At 35.3% G+C, this 23,108-nt stretch overlaps 1 protein-coding gene across 1 annotated transcript; it reads left to right on the top strand.

The window, feature by feature from the left end:
- Window positions 1-46: 46 nt before the first annotated feature.
- On the top strand, window positions 47-20,753 carry SEC23A (SEC23 homolog A, COPII coat complex component; the record flags this gene model as incomplete). The annotated part of the gene is made up of 19 exons (XM_079537515.1): window positions 47-267; window positions 1,065-1,122; window positions 1,407-1,493; window positions 2,561-2,797; window positions 2,890-2,969; window positions 3,872-4,016; window positions 4,353-4,511; window positions 5,331-5,446; window positions 6,368-6,491; window positions 7,609-7,689; window positions 10,604-10,693; window positions 11,914-12,020; window positions 13,030-13,183; window positions 13,859-13,936; window positions 14,503-14,664; window positions 15,901-15,987; window positions 16,975-17,130; window positions 17,753-17,818; window positions 20,664-20,753. 19 exons carry the CDS (start codon window positions 47-49, stop codon window positions 20,751-20,753), a joined length of 2,298 nt encoding a protein of 765 aa, XP_079393641.1.
- Between the last annotated feature and the right edge of the window lie 2,355 nt (window positions 20,754-23,108).

The following is a 23,108-nucleotide window of genomic DNA, read 5'->3' as shown; positions in this document are numbered from 1 at the left end:
ACTAACGATTATCTTTTTATTTTAGTGATACCCAGAGGAGTTGACCATGACAACCTTCCTGGAATTTATCCAGCAGAATGAGGACAGAGACGGAGTTAGATTCAGCTGGAATGTTTGGCCATCAAGTCGTCTTGAGGCCACGAGGATGGTAGTCCCAGTGGCTGCCCTCTTCACACCACTGAAAGAACGGCCAGACTTGCCTCCTATTCAGTATGAACCAGTTCTGTGCAGTAGGACCACATGTCGAGCTGTTCTGAATCCCCTATGGTAAATCTAATACATTCGTTTTTATTACGTCCATATTTTTTCTTACAAACCAATATCTAGAATAGTGCTGGTTAAAGTGTGCGAAAGATGGCAGTGTGTTGAGATATTCCTCACGTGAGTATACAGTTCAAACTTTTAGATAAGAAAATCTGTGTGTAAAAATCTGTGCTTATAAAAATCTGTGCTTTTGAGGTGTAACAGGCATGATTAAAAGATGACTTTCATTCAGCTAGGTTTTTCAATGTACTTCAGGCATGTTATTTTTGGAATTGCACATCTTGTGCATTAATATTTCACCTCTAGAAAATTAACTCAAGGTAAAAAGTTACACTACTTATTTGTAACTTTTGGGCACTGAGATAGTTTAATTTCCATGTAAAATTAACTGTTACGAACTTTAATTCATTTGTAGACTGAAACAGGTTATATGGTTTAACTTGGAAAAACAAGCTGAAAAAAGATGTTACAGATAAATAAACTAGTTGTGGGCATGAGAGAGGATAAAATCATAATTAAGGTAAAGAATGATAATGCACAATCACAGATGACTGTAAAAGGTTGGAAGCAGCAGAAGCATTTCATGCATCTTTCCAAACACAAGAAGCTGAACAGTTTCCAAGTAGAATTTGATAAGCTTGTGAAAGGTACTGGATAACAGTGGGAGGCATGATGTAACATATCTTGTAGGAATACTTAGCTTTGTATATTTTTGAAAAATAAGAACAGACATATTCTAGAGTCACTGAAGGAAAACTGTTTTTTACTCAATGTAAACTTTTTTTATTGTGTCTTTATAGCCAAGTGGATTATCGAGCAAAACTCTGGGCTTGTAACTTCTGTTATCAAAGAAATCAGGTAAGAAATGAAGCATTCAGTAGGCTTTTAAAAAAAAAAAAAAAAAGAGAGACCAAAAAAAACCCAACATTGTAAGCTGAAAATGAAAAATTCTCATTTATCAAATCATAGTTGTGAGATGAAATTGGCAGCAACTCTGTCTTCAGAGATTGCATTGAGATTTTTTTCATGATAGCAATAGTGAACATCTGCCATGTAAAACAAAGTAGTCCATACATATGTTTTTGTTTTTGTTGAGGTTGTAATCTTTTGCTTGTTCTTAGTGTTTATGTTTTTCTTTGCAGTTTCCTCCTACATATGCTGGCATATCTGAAATGAATCAGCCGGCTGAGCTTCTGCCTCAGTTCTCTAGCATTGAATATGTAGTACAGGTAAAATCATTAAGTAAGATATTTAATGTTATCTATAAGCTAACAATGTACAAAAATAATAAATTTTAGTTAATCACTGCATGTTAATGACTGAGTCCATATGTGCATGTCAGTAGATTGAAGGTTTATCATCAGTTGGAAATGGGAAACGTAACTTATTTGTAAGAACACAAGCATGACTAATAACACTGTTGTTCTAAAAAACATCAAACCCCAAAACAGAATGAGGTTTCTTTTAAATGCAACACTTTTCCTAGGTATATTTCTAAAACTTAGAGTTTAATTTTTGTTTATGCTGGGAGTTTCTTTACTGCTGCTGCTTGCTCAAATGATTTTGACTCAAATTGTTGATTTAAATTTCATAAATTATTTGAATTTAAGTTTGTAATTGAATAATTATCAGTTGGTATTGGATTAGAGAAAACAGCTAATACTTATTCATTAGGATTGAAAAGAGTTGAAAGGACTGGGAACAAAAAAAGAATGTACAACCTAAAAGTGCAAACCTTGTGATCTCTGAATTCTACTTTTGAGGATTACAATTTCAGACTTCGGTGAGGCATTCAGATTATGGAAAAAAGCTGAACAGAATCTCTGTTTTGCCAACTGATTTAAGACAAAGTAAAGGAAATATTTAGCGCAGTAAAATTTGCTGAGAAGGAAGAACTGTTGGTTTCTAGATAAAATCCTACTGAATCAGAATCTTTTATAGTTGTGATTAACTTATTACTGTTATCTGCATTTTGAGCAATAAAAACTCGTTGTTTATTAAATGATTTGTAACATTGGAACATGCTTTAAAATTATCTTGGCATTCCAAAATGATTTTTTTTTTAGTATATGTTTGATTTTTGTTGTAGAGTTCATTGTGATAAGGATTTTGTTCCTCTTCAGCCTGATATACCAATTATTATTTGAAGGGAGGAAGGAGATAATTCAGATTGAACATTGATGTTATCAGTATGATTAAAGTATCAAAACTTACCCCAAAGATATTTTATTTCTTCATTTTTGATCCTGTAAGGATTACAAGATTTATTATGTGTTGATGTTTGTATTTCTTAAAGCGTGGTCCTCAGATGCCCTTGATATTTCTTTATGTTGTGGACACATGCATGGAAGATGAAGACTTGCAAGCTCTGAAGGAATCGATGCAGATGTCTCTTAGTCTCCTGCCACCAACTGCCTTAGTAGGTCTCATTACCTTTGGACGAATGGTGCAGGTTCATGAGCTTGGCTGTGAAGGCATTTCCAAAAGTTACGTCTTCCGAGGAACGAAGGACCTGTCTGCAAAGCAACTGCAGGTAAGAGACAGAAAGAAAATAGAAGTCATCAAGATGACGAAAAACACTCTGTAAACAAATGTTGTACTGAAATCTTGTGTGTTTGACTACAGGAAATGCTAGGACTTACAAAAGTAGCTGTTTCACAAGTCGGTCGGGGTCCTCAAGTGCAGCAGCCACCACCTTCTAACAGGTAATGTGCTTAAAACATTTAAAAACTCATCTTGGCTATAGCAATTTACTAGAAAACTTATGTTGTGTGCTAAGGAAAATACCAAACGAGAGTTGAGCCTTCTGATAGGTCAAGTACAAGTACAAACTACTTGGAAACCAGTGGCTATAGTTTGTTTCCTTCCTGGCAGTTTGTACTTCAAAGAAAAGATGTAATGTGTGGTAGTAAAATCATCTGGATGATGTTTTTGAAATGTCCTGAGAGAATGTTAAACTGGCATAGCAGAGATACATAAATAACTGTTTCTGTTGGTTTGTGCTCTGGAAGGTGTTAATGACTGCCTTAGTGCCTCTCTTCTGTTTTTTCTTCTGGTTTTGTCTGCACTTTGTGTCTTATACTCCTCTTCCCTCCACTTTTGTCTCACATTTGGAAACTGTGGACTGATGTTTGGTTCTCCTGTGTTCCCAGTGAGACATAAAATAAATTGCTAAAATACTTTAAAAACGAAAAATAAATCTCAACCTTCCTGTAGGTGCATTTGTCGACAGTCTCTTACCGAGAAAACAAGTGCTCTTTTTAATACTTTTTCTGTTTTTTGATTTTTTTTTTTCCACTGAAGTAGTGACACTTGTTTCTTTTTGAGATCCATAGATGGCTATCTGCTGCGTTCTTTTGACTAGATGTGGTTCTTTCTGGACAGTGGTGATGTGATACTTCAGAGTCAGCAAGGTTTTAATTTACAAGCTCTTTGTTGTACTTCTGAAGTTGATACGCTGTCTGTGTAGTACTGCTGAGCTGCATTGTCTTGGTGAGGCAGAAGCATTGCTCTCAATCTAGAGTGGTGTCTGATATTGCTAAGTCTGCTTTGTTGAGCAACTAGTATAATTCTTATTGAAAAATTAATTCCATCTGTTTGTTTCCAGATTTCTACAACCAGTACAGAAGATTGATATGAATCTTACTGATCTTTTGGGTGAACTGCAGCGAGATCCTTGGCCAGTTCCACAGGGGAAAAGGCCCTTACGTTCCTCTGGAGTGGCTCTCTCTATAGCTGTAGGACTTCTTGAGGTAAGAGCTTTGACTACACTTGTGCTACTTATGTAAATAGATTTTTGTTGCAGAAAAGTTCACATAACCAATATATAAAAATTTTAATAATTGATGCATATTAGATCTGTATGATGATTCTGATTGATATCATGCTGTACACACACCGAGTAATTATGTGTTTAAACATGCATTTCAGTGAGGCAAGTTTCAGATTTTGAATTAGCAAGGAATTTTAAAAAGTACAGTTAATGTTAAAATCTTATCAGCATGAAAAATGCCTCCATTCTTCTGTCTGTAGGAAAAAAAAAAAAGTAGCAAAAAGTGGTTGTTTTGTTTGTCCTTTGTTTCCTGCAGTGCACTTTTCCAAATACTGGTGCGCGTATAATGATGTTCATTGGAGGACCAGCTACACAAGGACCTGGGATGGTTGTAGGGGATGAGCTGAAGTTACCTATAAGATCGTGGCATGACATTGAGAAAGACAATGCTAAATATGTTAAAAAGGGTACTAAGGTAAGAGATGATATTTGAAGCAGTTACCTGTAAGTAAATATTTACAGTGCTTGGCAGTGTAAAATAATGTTAGTAAAGGTAGTAAGAGTATAGAGAGGTGGGAATTGTGTGTTTTCCAGTAACTATTTCTGAATAATAGTATATCCTCATGAGTTTTTTCAGAAATGACAGTGTATTGACTTAGGACTTTGTCCAGCTCTCATTAAAATTCTTCAGAGTGTTTCCCTGATTTAACTTGGAGCAGTTCATGTTACTAAATGGTATATCTGAAGTAAGACTGTCTGCTTCTACAAAAGCTGCTTAAGACTGTTTCTTTAGTTGGAGGGAGGATTAATCAGTATTATTTAGGCACAGTTCATTTCATCCTAAATGCACACTTGTGCAGGTGAGCTGCATCCAGAACCTTTTGAATCCATCTTGACTGATTATGATGGGAGCTAAATTATTAGCTCAGTCACAGGCACCTGTCATTGTAGACACTTGAGATTAGAGAAGTAAATTAAATTCCGTGAGTTGGATCTACTCCCTAATGCGCAGTTGGAAAAGAAAAAATCAAGGTCATTTTCTAGTTGAAATAACAGCTACTGGTCCATCTAGTGTGTGTTGAGTTCTCAGCTGGTGAGATGAATGAAACACAGATGTTGAAAATTTCAGTTTAAAATTAACATCAGGAGAAAATATTCTTCTGTCTTTTATTAGAATATGGTATGAATAAAATCTGATACTGTTTTAGATAAATTTTGGGAGTCAGTGATTTAATGTGAAGTTGACAGTTCATGTCACAACTTGCTGTAAGTTGTATTTTCATCTCTCGTTTAGCATTTTGAAGCCCTGGCTAATCGTGCTGCTGCAAATGGTCATGTTGTTGACATCTATGCATGCGCATTGGATCAAACTGGTCTTCTGGAGATGAAGTGCTGTCCCAACTACACTGGGTATGTGCCCATTCAGTTTTAAGTAATCTACGAAGATGCAGTTTTTTATTTTTTTGAATTATTTCACAGGAGGCACTTAGGAAAAACATTCTGCAGGTTTGTTTGTTTGTTTTAAATTTAAATCTACTGTCATGGTTGCATTTGTGCTGGAATTTCTCAGTTTCTGTCAAAGTTGTCACCGTACTTGTGAGTTTGTAAGAAGTCTTTTAACTGTTTTTCTTTAATTTGCTCTGCTTGTGACTTAAATAATGGCTGTCTTAGACAGTTTTTCAGCGTGTTTGTGCGTATATATATATATGCTTTGAGCTTATGTACTGCTAAAGACCTGTCTTCTCTCTGCTCAGAGTAGAACAAAAGTCAGTTCTATTCCTTCTGCCTTGTTTATGCCCTTCTAGAGACTGTTGTTTGTAAGTTCAGCTACTGTCTCACAGAATTATCGGGTTGCGTACTTCACAAACTTTGTTGCTCGTAATTTTTGCTCCATCTAGCCAGTTCTACATTTCATACGTGCTCTTATATTCCATCAGGGTGTCTTGGCATCGGTTCATTTTTAATCTGATCAAAACAAATTCTGATCTTTCTTATAAACCTCTTCTCTATTTTGTTTCATTGTTAATGACACCCTCACCCTTCCTGTTAGGCAGATTTACAGCCTGGCGTAGTGAAAGATTTTGTTAGAGGCTATAATCACAATTACTTTAACATGCTTATTGGGCAAAACTTCACTTGAAAAATTCATCCTTAACATTTAGCAGAACGTTAATCTAATAATAGTCAAGAAGACAAAAATGTGTCTCATTACCATCTCTTTCATTTTTATCTTTAATAGAAAGCAAACTACTTAAATCCCATGTGCTAAATAATTGCACAATGTGTCATCTATTCTAACTTCAGATTTTCCTTTATCTTTTTTGTGTCTAGTGGCTACATGGTAATGGGAGATTCTTTCAATACGTCTTTATTCAAACAGACCTTTCAGAGAGTATTCACAAAGGATATGCAAGGACAATTTAAAATGGGATTTGGTGGCACGTTAGAAATAAAGGTAAGAAAAAAATGCAGTGTGCTAGTGAAAAACTACCATGGGATTGCTATTAAATGTAGCATTTCTACCCTTTAAGGAATTGTTAGGAACCTGCTAAAGTGATGCATTAGGATTTGCTTGGACATAGCTGTTACTGACTGGTTACGTTTTTGCAGTTTTGCAATTCTCTGCATGATAGTTAGATATGATGTTAATTCCCTGCATTCAGTGACAGCTAAAAGGGAAACTGTACTGAGACTAGTCTGTTAGAAATTCAGAATGCTATATGCTTATATTTTTGGTGTCAGTAGGATCGAAGCTGTCTACATAGTGCAGCAAATACTTCATTTTCCATTTTTATCAGAATCCATATTGGCAGTTCAGCAGTGCTTATTTGTATGTCCTGTCTTTTGAGAAGCTTTGAGCTGAGTGTGTTCCAGGTTCAGGTATAGCCTTCAGTCATCTTTCTTGGAAAGTATTACAACGTTGTCTAGTAGAAGAATATGTGGCTATTTTCTTGTTCAGCAAAATTCATTTCAAATTTTTGCTACCAGGACAAATAATGGAACCTTCTTTTTTCGTGTAAGTGTTGCTGTGAATTTTGTTGGGAGATCCAGGAAAATACAGTAAGAGAGGCTCAGCTATAGAGGAATGTACAGATCACTTAAAACAGTAAAATTGTATTGCAAGAATGTAAATGACTGGATTTTCCTTTTAGATACGTTTAGGAGATACAGAGAGTGAATTCACTGTAAGATACATACAGACTTATCCTACAGATCTTCAGTTTTAATCTCATGTTTTGAATATTACAGTGATTTCCCTGGAAAATAGGCATGATGCAATATGTTTTCTAGATTCTCAGGTCTATGAATAACTGGACTTTTCCTCTATGTTTTAATTTATGTTCGTACTGTTTTTTCAAATGAATTTATAATTAAAGCCAATATACCTAATACTGGTGTAGAATATGACCAGGTGAAAAGTTTGCTGAAGTGTATCAAGCATTATTATATGTATAACCTTTCCTAAAGGTATAAAAAGACTGATATGCATTAGATTTTTCATTATTAGTGATAAAGTAGGGCTGAGTTCTTAGTGTGCCGTATTAATGTGTGTTTTTCTTTTAAATATAAAGACTTCAAGAGAAGTAAAGATTTCTGGAGCTATTGGACCCTGCGTATCTCTAAACTCTAAAGGACCCTGTGTCTCAGAAAATGTAAGTAAAATTTACTGAAAGTGAAGGTAATGCCCCATTATGGAAAAGTGGATTTAGGATTTTTGGATCTGAAGGGAGAGAGGATGGATGAAACTTCTCCATAAATTGTGTTCAGTTTTCACAGTTTTAAATTAAATGCACTCAAAGGCTGTTCTTTGGATAAGCTCGTGTTCACTGCTACATTAGATTTCAGTTGCATTAGACCTTGCAGGTCCATTGTTATTTGGTTATATTTGTTCACTGGGTGGTTGCTTTAAAATTACTATGGTGAAACTATATGCTGCTGTAACAGAAATCAAGTAGAAAGTGAGTTAGCATGCTTAATGTTAAAACCAAATCTATATTCTTTTGTTCAAAAAGAGAGCCATGAAAATATTTTCTTTAGAAAGACTGAGAGAAAGGAGGAGACAAGTTTGGGAACATGACTTTTCCCATTAGTATTCCCATTAGCTACTTTACCAAATATGCATTTAATAATTTAATAATTTAATAAGCTGTTACAGGCTTCTGAAGTAACTCCCTTAAATTTACAACAGACTTAAGTTATCATTTATTCGCTTATTAAGTATTATCATAGTTATTATTAGAGTTTAATGTTATCTTTTATTACTAATAAAAAACAGTTTAATACAGGTAACTGATGTCTTAAATGTCAAAATCTTCTGGTTCTATTCCTAATAGGCTCTGCATTGCAGCATGCAAGTGCCTTCAAATGGCATACTCTCAAGCATTTTTCACAAATACGTATTTTTTTCCTGTCTTTGTGAATTAAAAATCTCAGTACAGAAATTGTTTTCTCTTGGTGGTCTGTCACAGGTTCTCTGTCATCACTTGAGTGATTGAGTAAATTGCAGCACAGTTTATAACGTTCCCCAGAAGCAATTAAATGTACAGCTCCCTTTTTAAGCTATATATTTAAATCACAGGGGACTATAGAAATATTAATAGCTCATTCATGTCTGTTGCCCTGCAGTTACATCATAATTAATTTCTATTTCAAAAACCTTTTTTGTTGAGATAATCTGAATTAAAATTTTTGAGAGAAAATGTGTGAACTAAATGTAGACATGTGCAACTCACTTAAGGTAGTAACTGGATACTTGATTTAGCTGTAACTGGATAATTAATTTAGCTGTAATACTTGGGATACAAGCACAGCAGTGACTATTGCAGGTATAATTCTCCTTCAATATTTTGTTTGGTTTCGCTTGTTCTCCTAGGAATGAAACTTAATTTAATTCATATTTTCTGTAGTGGTGTTGTATTGATGACAAAAATGAGTTGCCACTTCAAATCACCATCTGTGCACAGATACTTTGTTAGTTACCAGTGACTAAGTACTATTTATTATATGAGCTGCCAACAAGAGGTTTTTAATGGCATGGGTTAGAAGTGGCATCCCACTTGAGCACTTTTTTCATAATTGTAGTAATTTAAAATGATTCATTAAGTGGGAGTGTTATCTTCCAATCACATAACAAAGGAACTATATTTTTCCTAATACATAAAGCTTAGCTTAATGGAACAATGAAGTTGGAACAGTAACAATTGTAACGAGAAATCCTAATCTGGTGTGAGGTATCTTCCCTACTCAAACAGTGTTTCACTGGGAGTTGTCACATAGTTTCAGGAGAGGATTTTGATGCCCTAACTCTTACAGCTGCTTTCAGCCCTGACACCTACGCTTTGTTTAATACCCAGCGAAATTTTTAAATTGTTAAATTCCCAGCGAAAGTATTCCACAATTTTCCCACTCCTGACAATTCTGTATTTTTTTTCTCTCTCTCTTTGTCTCTTTTTAAAAAATATTTTTCTATGAGGAAACCTTTAGTAACCAACATTTCACCAAAGTCTAACATATTTATGGTACAGCTCATTCTTCAAGTAGACACTTATTCATTTTAAAGAAAGAGTTAGAATCCATCTGAAACAGGGTGAAGAAATGTGTGGTGAGTTACCTCTTTGCTTCTACTTCACAGAACTCTGCAGTTCTCTTGCCTGACTTGTTAGATGTTAGCAATGGGATTATATATTTGTTCTAAAATAGTGGTAGAGAATTCACCTATCTTATCAAAACCTAGAGACAGTTTTCCACTGGAGTGTGCTGTAGTGCAAACCTGGTCGTACCTGAGTCTTCCTTCTGTGGGAGGTGACAGAAGAATAGTAGTAGGGAAGCTAGTAATAGTAACTGTAGTAGAGGAAACAGTCTACATCTGGTTCATTTGTCTTTCCTCAGTCAAACAAATCTGTTTGACTTTCCTCAGTCTAAATTTCCTCCTCTTGCTGCTGATCTAGAAATAGAGGTGCATCTCTTTTTTTTTTTTCTTTTTTTGTTCCTATCTCTTCATGCTTTGGGGAGCTCAGCATTCAATTTGTTACCACTTCAGTATGCAATGACCCTTTAATAAGTGAAGGACATCTGCACTGCCTCATTGCTGTAGTAGTGACTATGCACAACACAATGATAGGAATCCAGAGGAGCTTACCTAACCACTTTTGGTTAATGCAGTGTTTTACTAGGCCTGCCCACTGGTCAGTGGTGAATTTTGCCCTTATCTCTCAGTGCTGCTGTTTCTTCTGGGACTGCTTAAACTCAGCGTATTAATTTTCATGTTTCCTTTATTTTGACATACTTTTTCATTTTTTCTGATTCCATCTTCTTATCTTTCTAATATTTTAAACTTTTTCAAACCATTATCTTTCTTTAATTATTATTTTTTTTAAATGATTTCTGAATTCAACACTGTATTTGTATTGCAAGTGGTGTTATTTTTGTCTGAGATGATGTCAGAGTGAGCAGGGAGAAAACTTGTAAAGGAATAATTGTGAAATGTTGTCTGTAATAGATAGATGCTCTGTTGCAAATATTATTATATTTCTGTTTTGTAAAGTTGTTATATGAATCTGCTTACAGGAGATTGGAACGGGGGGTACCTGTCAGTGGAAGATTTGTGGACTTAATCCTACTACAACACTTGCACTCTACTTTGAAGTGGTCAACCAGGTAATATGTGCTTGTCTACTTGTCTATTAGCTTGATTTCGTGTGATTGCTGAAGCAATATTTTTGCTTTTGGTCTTTTGTATGTCTTTTTTTTTTTTTTTTTTTGTCAAGCACAGTAGTAGGTGTATGAATGATGTTACTGTTCTGCAGCATCAAAGTTAAGGAGATGGACATTAACAGATTAATGATGAGTTAGTCTCCTTCTTGGATAACGAGTGAGATACAAAGTGCTTTACCAATTTTGGTTAAGGCTCATTACCTAAGTCCAAATATTTATTTTCAGAACATTACTTAGGGAAATATAGTTCTGCTGCAATATGTGAAGAAGCTGTAACATATTTATTTAAAAATACTTTTCAGTATTTCTGTTTTAGTTACAAGATAATTACTCCATAATGTTACATCTTAATTTTGGTTTTGGTGCTCAGTTTGTAAGTCAAGTAAATAAAGATTGGTTGAATGGAAACACATTAGGGGCAGATAGTCTGTTCTCCTCTCTCCCACTGGGAGGCTTTAGGGAAGAGCATAAAAACATGGCAAGCAAATGCACTGTTGTCTTCGAGTACTTTCCCTTCTTTCAGATGTTTGCTACTCAGGAGAGTAATGAGCTATGTATTCTATGTAGGTTTTAAAACCTCTGCTTACCCTAACTATTAGTATTTGCTTTTTATATATTTGTTTTAATGATCTTTTATTACTGGCTCACAAACTGATCTGGTAGTGGTATGTCAGAGTCAATGTCAGTTGTCCTTTTGAAATTACTTACCTCCTTGACAGTATGAGAAATCTGTATTTCTACTGATCAGAGTTTTGAAATTTCATGCCTAAATTCCAGTCTATATGTTTCAGAGTTGCTTTACGGGATTAATTTGTTGACTTTTTATTGTGCTATCACACAGGGTGTTCAGATACAGTTGTTGATTTCATTCAATTCTAACATAGTCCTCTTGAAAATATTGTTGTTTGTGAGGGTGTGTGGAAGGAGAGAGAATCTTTGAAGGTATCTAGTATGCTCCTTCTATGCCTTAACAGTTTCCAAGCTTATTAGCTATGTTTGGTAAAAATACTAGGTGTGATTAAAGCATCAGTTAATGCATTTATAGAACTTCAGTGGCTTTTGTTAAAGTTTTTATCATATTCTGTCATTTGCTTGTTAATTTTCAAATTAAGCTGCAAGATCTCAGCAGCCTCCTTCTCGTATCTTTTTCCTCCCATCCTCAGCACAATGCTCCAATTCCTCAAGGAGGTCGTGGTGCGATCCAGTTTGTGACTCAGTACCAGCATTCCAGTGGACAGAGACGTATCAGAGTGACCACAGTTGCCAGAAAGTATGTGGTTTTTCTTTTTCTTTTTCTCTTTTTGCTTTGACAAATTGTATTTAAAGAAGAAAATACATATTTACCTTTCAGTCTTCACATTTTTATAAGCAATCTGCTGTTCTGGGAAATTTAGTGGTGATGATGAAGACAACTTTGAGACAGTTTCCTTTGTTACATTCTGTGGGCTCTTTCCTCTCCAGGAGGTTGCAGTGGCTATGTAATGATGTTTTGGTAGTGCTCTAAAGATGCTTTTGCATCCAAGGGATTTTAGGTGAAGAGGAAACTTTGAGTGTCCTAATGGAATGATAAAGGTCACCCAATGCCACAATCTTGGGGTGTTGCAGTTCAGTGGCTTGTATATGCCTATTCTTCTGTGTGTAATCTTTACCTGCAGCTTCCTGGTTCAGTTTACTTCTCAGTTTTGGAAAGTGATGTTTAATATTATGGAAACATTTTCCAGTGTCAGATGATGTTTGCTTTAAAATGAAGATTTTTGTTTGGTTAATTTGATGGAACATTCAGATTAAAAAAAAAACAAAAACAAGAAAGCACTGACATTGCTGTTAATGAGTATCGTGTTTAAATTTGTTGTATTAGTAGAATCATCTTGGTGACTGTTGAAAAAACAGAATAGTACCCCATGTAAATTGAGAATAAGCAATTAGATCCCAGAACAAGTACACAAGAAAACAGTGAAGATATGTGGCTAGCTTTGTAGACAGTGTTTTCTGTAACTTAACTTCTCACAGTTTGTCAAGTTTTTAATATAACTGACTGTTTTATATGGGTATGTGGCATTTCTATAGAGGATATTTTTTTAATTAACTTCTTTTTTTTTTTTTTTTTTTTTTTTTTTTTGAGAGGCTGCTCATTTATACCCAGTAGATTTTTGAAAGTTCAGTGTGAGATTGTCTGTTAAACTGTTAAGCCTGTTCTCTTTGCCTTAATTTTGAAGATGTATATTTAGAAATTGGGATGCTTTCTTTGTGATGCAAATATGTGTATTTTTCTTTCACAGCTGGGCAGATGCACAGACACAGATTCAAAACATTGCAGCATCTTTTGACCAGGAAGCTGCAGCAATTCTCATGGCTAGATTGGCAGTGTATAGGGCAGAGACAGAAGAGGGGCCTGATGTACTTAGGTGGCTGGACAGACAACTTATACGACTGGTAAGAAGAACTAAATAAAGAGTTAAATTGTTTTCTTGTCTCCAGGCAATATCATTCACCAGTATTCAGTGCTTGTTTCTTAAAAGTGGGATGAGGGCAGAGTATTTCCACAAGTGGTTATGTAGAATTTTAAGAGAATTTTTATTTTGAATGATGAAAGAGCAGCTCTATTTTTCTTGAATTTATTAATATCTCCTCAGCCCTCAGCATTTGGTCGCTGCCAGCAACTAAGAGAAAATCTAACATGATGCTAGCAGTTATTGGAAGTTTGTAGATTGACTTTTTTTGCTTAAAATATTTAAAGTTCTCTTTATTTTCAAAAGTTTGGTGTTCTATTTGTTTTCGGTTATTATTTCTTTTGTATAAGTAGCTTTACATTAAATTCTTAATAAAGATGTTCTTTGGGGATGTTTAATCATCTAATTCTGCTGGGTGATTTAAATGAAAAACAAAAAGCCATTAAGGCTTTTTTCGTATGCAAAATCACTGCTTGCTAAGAAAAGAATTCATGTCAGGTTGGTTGGTTGTTCTTGTTTTTTTTTGCTAGATCTTTATTTGCTTATGAAGATGTAGGCACTTCAAATTGTATGTTTATTAAAACTGAACAAGCTTACAGTAATGGCATGATAAAGCTACCATGTTTCTGAATTTAGATACCATTTTCTTTCACTCCAGTGTCAGAAATTTGGAGAATATCACAAGGATGATCCAAGCTCTTTCAGATTTTCAGAAACCTTTTCACTTTACCCACAGGTGAGTAGAAGGAAAATTTGTTTATATTAGAGTGAAAAGATCTTTTGTGTTGTAACACTGATAAATAGTGGGATGGAGGTTTAGAGGCATAAGAGGGAACTTTTGGTTTGAGATTGAGATTAAAAAAAAAAAAAAAAAAAAAAAAAAAAAGGAAGAAAAAAGAAAGGAAATGATACCAACAACTGTAATCAAAGAGGGGGAAAAAAAAAAAGATGATGTAACGCGTAGCTACTCACCAGTAGTGCCCAGCCAGTCCCTGAGCAATGGCAGCTTCCTGGCCAACTGCCTGCAGTGTTATTGTTGAGCATGATGCCATATGGTATGAAATGTCCTGTGGTCTCTTTGGTTCTGTTGGTCTGGCTGTACCCCTCTCCCAGCTTCATGAGCTTATTTGCTGGCAGGCTGAGGTCCATTCCAATCTTTGCCATTCAGTGTTTTTGTGATTCTGAGACCTTTAATTCAAATTTGCTGTGGCATCAGTTTCTTGTACCTTGTTTTCCTGAAAAAATCTTTTCACTACAACTTTGCTTTATGGAATTTCAAATAAATGGTTTTTTGTTTTGCAGTTCATGTTTCACTTGAGAAGATCTCCTTTCTTACAAGTTTTTAACAACAGTCCAGATGAGAGCTCATACTACCGTCACCATTTTATGCGTCAGGATCTGACACAGTCGCTTATCATGGTTCAGCCAATTCTCTATGCTTACTCCTTCAATGGACCTCCAGAGGTATCGTTACGTGCAACCTAATTGTAGATTAAAATATGTGGTTTTGAGAGAGATTTGTTGTCCTCATTGTCATACATGTTACAAAACATGTTATTTTAAAGCTTTTTACATGAGAAACAACTCATCTTATATAGAACAAAGAACAGAGTGTATCTCAGAATTCTAACGCAACAGTCTTGAGGGAAAATCTTCCCTTGTTGAGAGACTATATTTTAAACTAAGAAATCTTTTTTGTTACTTTTTGAGAGCAGCAGTAGTTTTGGTTGGTTTTTTTTTTTTTTTTGGTGCTGGAATGTAAGCATCAACAAAAAATGTCTTTGTATTTCAAAATGTATTTTTTCAATGTACTTTTCAAATTAAACAGCCATTCTTCAAAACGTACAGAACTTCCTCCACTTCAGTATCCTCATCCAAGCCTTCTAATTATGACATGGTTACCATATTTGGAATAGAACTTCAGATCTTATAATGGCATATGCTGTATAAACCTAACATAAAAAAATCTTCTCTAAAACATACAAAAGAGTTAGGTAGGAGTAGACAGGGTACAGTAGTTAGGTACGAAAGTAGACAGGAAAGAAAGAGTGAGGAAACTGTGACAGTGGCAGTGAAAATGAGCATTGTAGGCAGGGATCTTGGCAGCTGGAACCTAACTTTTGTAAAGATTTTTTGATACTACGTTGTGAGGATAAAGACTTCTAACTGTGGAATTTAATTTAAAGTAATGAGGTGGTTTGTCTGGAGCTTCTCAAAAGTGTGAGACCATTTTCCCATGTATAAAGAAAAGTTACTAAGGTGGGTGATGCAAAATGCAAGCAAGATCCCACTTGATCAAAATGTGAGCTGACACTTCAGTGTGGAATGAACAATAACTTTTTTTTTTCCTTCTTGAAGTACTATTTTTGCTGTCTCTATTATGACTGATCCAAGTAAATCAGATGGTGCAGATTCAATGAAATCATATGATACTAACATGATACTTAAAAGGCTAGAAAAGTGCATAATTTGGAAACAGCTTACAACTTCTCTTTTTATTACTTCCATGATGTTATGTATTCAGAATCAAGATGGCTGACTTTACAATGAGATTGTGTAATGTGAAAACAAAAAATAGGAGCTTTAATAAGATATGGAAGAAGTTCTGAAGATACAGTGATTTACACAAATTGCTTGTAATGCCTGCGGCTGCTCAATTTTACATCAGTTGGAAACCTTTTATTTATTTTTAAATCTTAGCCTGTTCTTCTGGATAGCAGCAGCATTTTACCAGATCGTATTCTTCTAATGGACACCTTTTTCCAGATCCTTATATATCATGGAGAGGTAAGATGAGTAATTTTTTATTTAAATATTCCTTTTTCTGTATGAGTTCTACACTGTGAACGTCAAGGCCCCGTTCTAAAGTGCTTCAATGCCTGATGACATCTGCATGGCCAGAACCAGACTCCTGTTTCATATTTGCAGTCTGATAGTCTAACTTGCCTATACAAAGGCAGCTGGCCTTACTTGCTGTTTTGGTCCAATCCTGTTTCTTCAGACAAATTTAGAAGGAATTGACTTCAGCATGCAGTTTATTTGCTTTAGATCAATATTGTTCTGGCTTTTGAGAGTAGTATTTCTTCCTACTTCTGTTCTTCACTCATTTATTTTAAAGCTCTGAATTTTCTGTGGGTAAGGAGCCAGAATACAATGTTTTAAAATCAACCTTCATCTGCACTGCCATGGAGGAATGAAACTGCTCCTGGCAGTTGAGTAGATGGACATTCCCTTGTATTCTCATACAAATACATGTGACTTGCTACTGCTCTCCTGCCTTGGAAGGAACCAAGCTGTTGCTTTTTGCTGTGTGTTTCCCACCTAAGGGTTTGGGAAACACTGTTCTGGATCTTGTCCTTGTAGCTGCTCTTTTAAAAATAACTATAAACTTTAATAGTTTTTAATTAGAAGAAATATTCTCTGCATTTTTGTAAGACGTTGCCTGGAAATAAATGGGGTGGTGCATTCCCTGAGGGAAGGGTAATGGAGAAGAGCATGATTACAAATCAGGCTGAGGCCTTGTGGAGAGCCTGAGCAAGGCAAGCAGGGCGTTTTGTAGACAGAGCTGCATTCAGCTGTCATTCCAGATCATCAGACAAGTTGGTCTGAATTTGGGCCAGAAAGTCAAGTTTCCAGGCAAGGGTCCAGATGAGTAGGGTGCCGGGCCAGGTGTAGAGGCATGTCTGTATTGTGCTTTTAAAAAGTTAACTTAAATGGCACATTTTCTTTTAAGAAAGATTGATAAATTGGTTCTAAACTTCTTTCTCTTCCCAGACCATAGCTCAGTGGCGTAAATCAGGTTACCAGGATATGCCAGAATATGAAAACTTCCATCACTTGCTTCAAGCTCCCATAGATGATGCCCAGGAAATTCTTCATTCAAGATTTCCAATGCCCAGATACATTGATACAGAGCATGGAGGAAGCCAGGTATAGCCAAGTACATGTTTTTATCATCTAGGAAATGATGTGCTGTAACGTTTTGAGATTTTTTTAAATATAGTAAATATGCTTTTTTGTACTAAAACATATGTAAATAGTAAGTGAATATCTGGAATTTTAAAAATTCTGCAGAGATATTTAGTGATACCTTTTAGCTTAGTTTGTGAAACCTGTTTTTTTGGGTTTTGTTTTTAACCATACTTGCTTAAACTGTTAATTTCCTTGAGATGCATAGGACAAAAAGACAGTGCTTGTCAGAGTGTTTGGACCAATATGAAAAATATTCTTTGTGGGTTTTGGTTTGTTTTTTAAACTTTTAATTAATGTTTTATAGATGTTCACAATTTCTTTGCTAGTGTTTAAAAAGGAAAAATTGCTTCCTGCTTCTTTGTTAATCTGTTAGCAATTCTGCATTATAGCTATGGAATTCAGAGAGTGGCTTTTTTTTTTTTTTTGAGAAGCTACTCGTTCTTCTAAATGGGCATCTATGCTTGTTTTTATCCACAGGTAATAGAACTGATATATTTCATGCATGGGTGTTCTTTTTTTTGAGAACAAGAAAATTCTGCCTGAGAAAATTAATTTGTTGCATGTGCTTTGTTTTTTAAAGGCTCGCTTCCTGCTTTCAAAAGTAAATCCCTCTCAGACTCACAACAACATGTACGCATGGGGACAGGTAAGTATGAATCTGATAATTAAGCTTGCGTGTATAATTTTATGGGCTTTTTTCCTTGTTTCAGAAATCATGTAAGATGCTGTGTACGTAAAAGTAGTAATGTCAAATTTTGAAACTTAAAAAAGCAGTTTTGGCCTCATGCCATCAGAATTGTGAAAATTAAGAAAAAAAATTAATTTATTTAGACAAAAATGATCTACTTTTCTATTTTAAGCTTCTGTTAGGATTCTTTAATGTCTAGCTATCTTTCCTAGCTCTAGTTAGATTCCTTAGAACGAGGGCACCTAACACACGTAAAGGCTAAAGGACTTTTTTTCAGTAGAGGATATTAATTTTGAAATTAATTTTAAGGAAGAGCCAAAAGGTACCAATTTCCTAGAATTTTGGTGAACCATTTGATTAGGCTTTTCAGATTTTCTCTGTGAAAGAAGTAATATATAAACTCAAAAATGAAACATTCTGTAGTTGCTTATTTTGAGTGTTGCGTCCCAGTCACGTCATCCTTCCAAATTCAGCTTTCATAGTGGGAAGAGAAATACTGCAGTGGCTGAATACTGGAGCAGTGTAAATTTCTCATGAAAATGTGATGGCATCAGAAAGATCTTCACATTAACTGTATTTGTATTTTGGTGAAAGGTGTTTAGGTTTTCAAGTCATGAATAATGAGTGAGCTGTGTAACAATTTGATGGCAGTGATTTTTGTCAGAGAAGTTTTATCAGAGTACGTTTTCATAGAGATGTACTACTGGTTCTAAGGAACATTCTGGTGGGATAGAGCGCTGAGATCCAGAGTGAAAATGCTTCAAGAGCTTGTCAGAGAGGGCACCATTTTAAACTGTTTCTCTTCCCTTCAAATTTGGAAGTTTTCCTCAAACTTCCACGAAGTTCCTCATGAACTATGTGGTTTGAATGATTCTTTTGTCTATGTTACCTGGAAATTTTTTGGAGTTTCGATATTTCTCATGGTGTAGGCCAACAGCTTTCTTACTATTTATTTAGTAAGCAAATGAAGTGTTTCAAATGTAGATGCAAATACAACTACTGAACTGATCTCTAAGAAAAAAGTTTGTTCTGGAGAAGTCCCAGTGAGACCTTCTGAAACATACTAGAAAACACAACTTTCCCTTGTAATGTTGGAAATAATTACTTTAGGTTGACATAAAAAATAAAATAGCGTTCTAATCTCCCCAGTATCATTGTAATGTGTGTGTTCTACATAATATCCTGCTTGTTTTATATTTTTTTTTCTGTGAAGAAATCTGGATAGAGCAAAAATTATGGAACCAGAAATGCTGAAAGGAAATACTGAACTGAGCTGGTTTTGCTTATTTTTGTCTTGAGTTTCCTGAGTTGTTCCATGTCAATTTGTGTATTTTGTGCAAAACTGAAAGTCCACAGAAAAAAATTGTTAGCCCACATTGACCTGAAGAGGGCACCCACACACCACTGAGACCATGTTTCAGGAGGTGATCAATTGACTACTTTGGGTTTAACATTGTAAGTAAAGATTTTTTAAAGCTTTAGGAGATAAGTACCTTATTTGGTATGTAAAACATTTTCAGAAGATAAAGGTAAACTAATTTCACACAGCTCAATTCTATTGGCTCTGAAAGTGCATATTGATTACTCTTTTAAGATGCAGTTCAAATTTTCGGACTGTATTGGATATGGCATTTACTTTAGGATGCCTTTATTTATTTATTTATTTATTTTTAAATAATCTTGTTGGTAACTTTTGTGCAATTTGAAGTGGAAGACGTCAGTGGCACAAATCTTACCAGATGCCCAGTCCTCACCGTATTCCTTAGCTGAACATCTTGAATGAACAGAAAACGAAATTTAAGACAATTTGTGCAAAATCAGAGCTAAGTTTCATCTGCTTTTCAGATTTGTATGTTGTGCAGTGTGTCCTCGGTGGTTTAATTGTATTGTGTTAAGCTGAAGGAAAAGTTTGTGCTTTGGTTTTAAGTATCATGGATTACCACCAGCAATCACTGTGGGGAAACTCCTCTTAGATTTCTGACAACTCCATTCCTTTCTTTCTTCTGGAGGATGATGAATTCTGTTCCACACATAAGACACAAGGTGGCAAATAATATTCTGCAACAGAACTAAATTACTCCCTTGTGGCTCCTTAAACAAAAAAAACTTAGCTTTTGACCAATATGGAAGAACGAAGTCTTTATTCTTACCCTGGCTCCAGAAGTTAAAAGATTTAAAAAAAAAAACCAAAAAACTGTCTTCCCTGACAGTTGCTGTGTGTATATCAAGTGTAATGTAATGTAAAAAGTCTTACTGCTCCTGGATTTGTGCCTTGGTCATTAACTGAGGAGTGGTTTTGGCCAGTTCTAAGTAAGGAGCACCAGGTCTAAGCATCCTCTTTAGAACTTTTCTGTCTTTGTTTTGAAAGATTTACTGAAAGTTCAGATGGTTCTGATGCCATTTGGAATTGTGGGTGCTTACTACCTTGAAAAGAGCATAGATTTCATTATCTGTAATCAGATGTAGCGCTAGCTTCTGATACTTTTGTGGTACTCTTGAGGTAGTCCAGGGCTGTAGGTCCAGCTCACTTTGCAAAAGCTAACTGACCCTCACTTTGATCAGATCCTCAGTGGCTTTTTCTCATGTCCTGGTTGTGATTTCTGCCCGAATTTATGTAAATGTATGAAAATGTATAGACTGCGGGTTTGGTGGGGTTTTTTTGTGTCAGAAAATGTCAGCAATTATATGCTCTTAAGATCTTTCTAAACTTCAGTGTAGAGAGGTGTTTGTTGATGGAGCATATGTACCTTAAAATGCTTTTTCTTCACAATAACTAATCTATTCTCTATGTTTTCTTTTATAGGAATCTGGGGCACCCATTCTTACTGATGATGTCAGCTTGCAAGTATTTATGGATCATCTGAAGAAACTTGCTGTCTCTAGTGCTGCCTGAGATTCTGCAGTACATTATAGGCACAGATCGCTGTAGCTGTATTTCAGCTTTTCCTCCTTTGCCTTTTCTGTGGCTCTCTAGACAGAATGCTCTGATATGCACAAGCTGCCTGACTAGATGTAAAGCAGTGTTGTTTTCAAAGAAAAGCTTTTGTTATCAAAAATGTTTTAATGTGAACTGCAGTTTGTAAAAATGACAAGTAGTAGATTAAATTAAGTTATAATTAGAGGAAAGAGAACAGTCATTTTGATTACTGCCGTACTATTCTTACTTTGAGATTGTTTTCAACAACTTTGAAACGTTTTCTCTTTCCTTCTTGAGTGGTTGAGGTTGATTATGCTGTGCACTACAAAGCCACATTGAACAATAAAGGAAATCTTTGGTGATGTCGTGTTTTCCAGACTGCCATACATCTACTACTACTTATTGAAATCGAGCATAAAGTGAACAAAGAAGCAACAAAAAGGTTACAAAAGTAATATTAGCTCAATCTTTTGACTTAGGTTGTGGAACTTCTCTGCAGTGATCTTATTCATGTGTTGGTTTGTTTGTTTGTTTTTAAGAAATATTTAACTTTAGATAGTTCCTGTTTGCATTTACTATACTGATTCTTTGGGAACAGAGTTTTTCTTACTTTTCATGTAAAGAATTTGGATTGAAAAGGTTTAAAAAAAATATATATATCTGATATTGCACAAAGCTTGAGTTGAGAAGAAATCCTACACTACAAAAATCAACTGGCAGGGTGCAGCCTTGAGTTTTGTCTTGGCATGTATGCTTTAGAAAAAAGAAGTATATTACCTTTCTTATTATTGCCTTATCATATTATTACACTAATACATGACTCTGCACATCAGCTTTTTCCATACCCTTTCTGTTAGGAATTCAATAGGCTGTAGTTCTTGTTGAAACAGTGTTACAGAGAATATGCTGCAATTAATTTGATATTTAGTTAACACTTAATTTTTGGGTGGCTTAGGAAATAAATTAGTAGGTTTTTCCATTTACTTTCTGAAGTTTACACATAAAACAGATGTTTACATAGATAACATGGTGTTTTGACAATTGAAGACATGCAATAGTGTACTGGGCAATAAAAGTGGTGCCAAGTCGAGAGGAAGAGAGTTTTGACATAGGAAATTCAATCATGTATTGGTGTGATAAGAATGAGGGTTTTTTTATTTTTTTTTCTGCAAATTCTCAAAAACATTTGCTCTCTTTTTATCAAACTGAGATGTGCTCCTTTTGCCTCAGTACAAATAAAATGTTTTCTTTCACTTTTTGTGTTTATTGTGCTGATTTTCTGTTTGTGCTTGAAATGAATTGTGGAAATAAAGCTAATAATGATAAAAATGAGAATAACCTCATCTTTGATGCCAATTATTATTGGTATAAAGCCTATTTAACTTCTCGTGATATTGCCCACATTACTTGCAATTTGAGATAAAGATTCAGAAGCCCTCTTCTTGTTTTAGCTAAGAAATGTTTTTAAAAAAAGTCTCCTGTCACTAGGTGTGTCTGATTTATTTGGCAGTTAAATATAATTTCACTAATGAATCACTTCACCATCATGTCATGATAACAGATTTTTGTTTGTTACGTGTCTAGTAAGTTCCATGCTTCTTTCCTGCCCCTTAACCATCTTTTAGTCTACAGTGGGTTCTTCTATCCACTCCCCTTGCAACTCACGCACTTCTTTCATTTTAGATATTTTACACTGCTGAAGACTTTTTAAAAATCCTGGAGTCTGATGTATTTTTTTCCTCTACTCTCCTGCTTATTGACTGACTCCTTCCAAATACTGGTTACTGAGACAGAATTTTCCTTCATACAAGCCTGCTTCATACAACCCTTTCTGTGGGTATGATGTGGGATGCAGTCTGCCAGTCTTCCAATAACTTACACTAAACGATGTTGTCCAAAGCCCCATCCAGCCTGGCCTTGAGCCTTTGCAGGAGTGGAGCATCTTCAGCTTTTCTGGGCATCCTGTGCGAGTGCTTTGCCACCTTCATAAGTGAAGAATTTTCTCCTTTTCACAGAATCACGGAACGGCCAGGGTTGGAAGGGACCTCAAGGATCATGAATCTCCAACCCCCCTGCCACATGCAGTGTCCTGTATATTACTCTGCCAAAGAGCAGCCCCACTGATACTCTGGAAGCTGTGCTTCTTTGATTGTACTTGAAGAATTTTTCATTATTGAGCTCAATATCTCTTATAAGGTGTTTTTCAAATTCAGCGTTAGCTCTCTTAATTTCCTTTCAGCATTCAACCAAAATGTACAGGGGATGCAGCTATTTTAGGATTTATGCCTGCAGGAGATGCCAGTAACCACTGGTTGTTTTCCAGATGAGAGA

This window comes from Tetrao urogallus, assembly GCF_951394365.1.
Source record: "Tetrao urogallus genome assembly, chromosome: 6".
In the NCBI taxonomy this organism is placed as follows: Eukaryota; Metazoa; Chordata; class Aves; order Galliformes; family Phasianidae; genus Tetrao; species Tetrao urogallus.
This window is presented reverse-complemented; position numbering and strand designations above follow the sequence as displayed.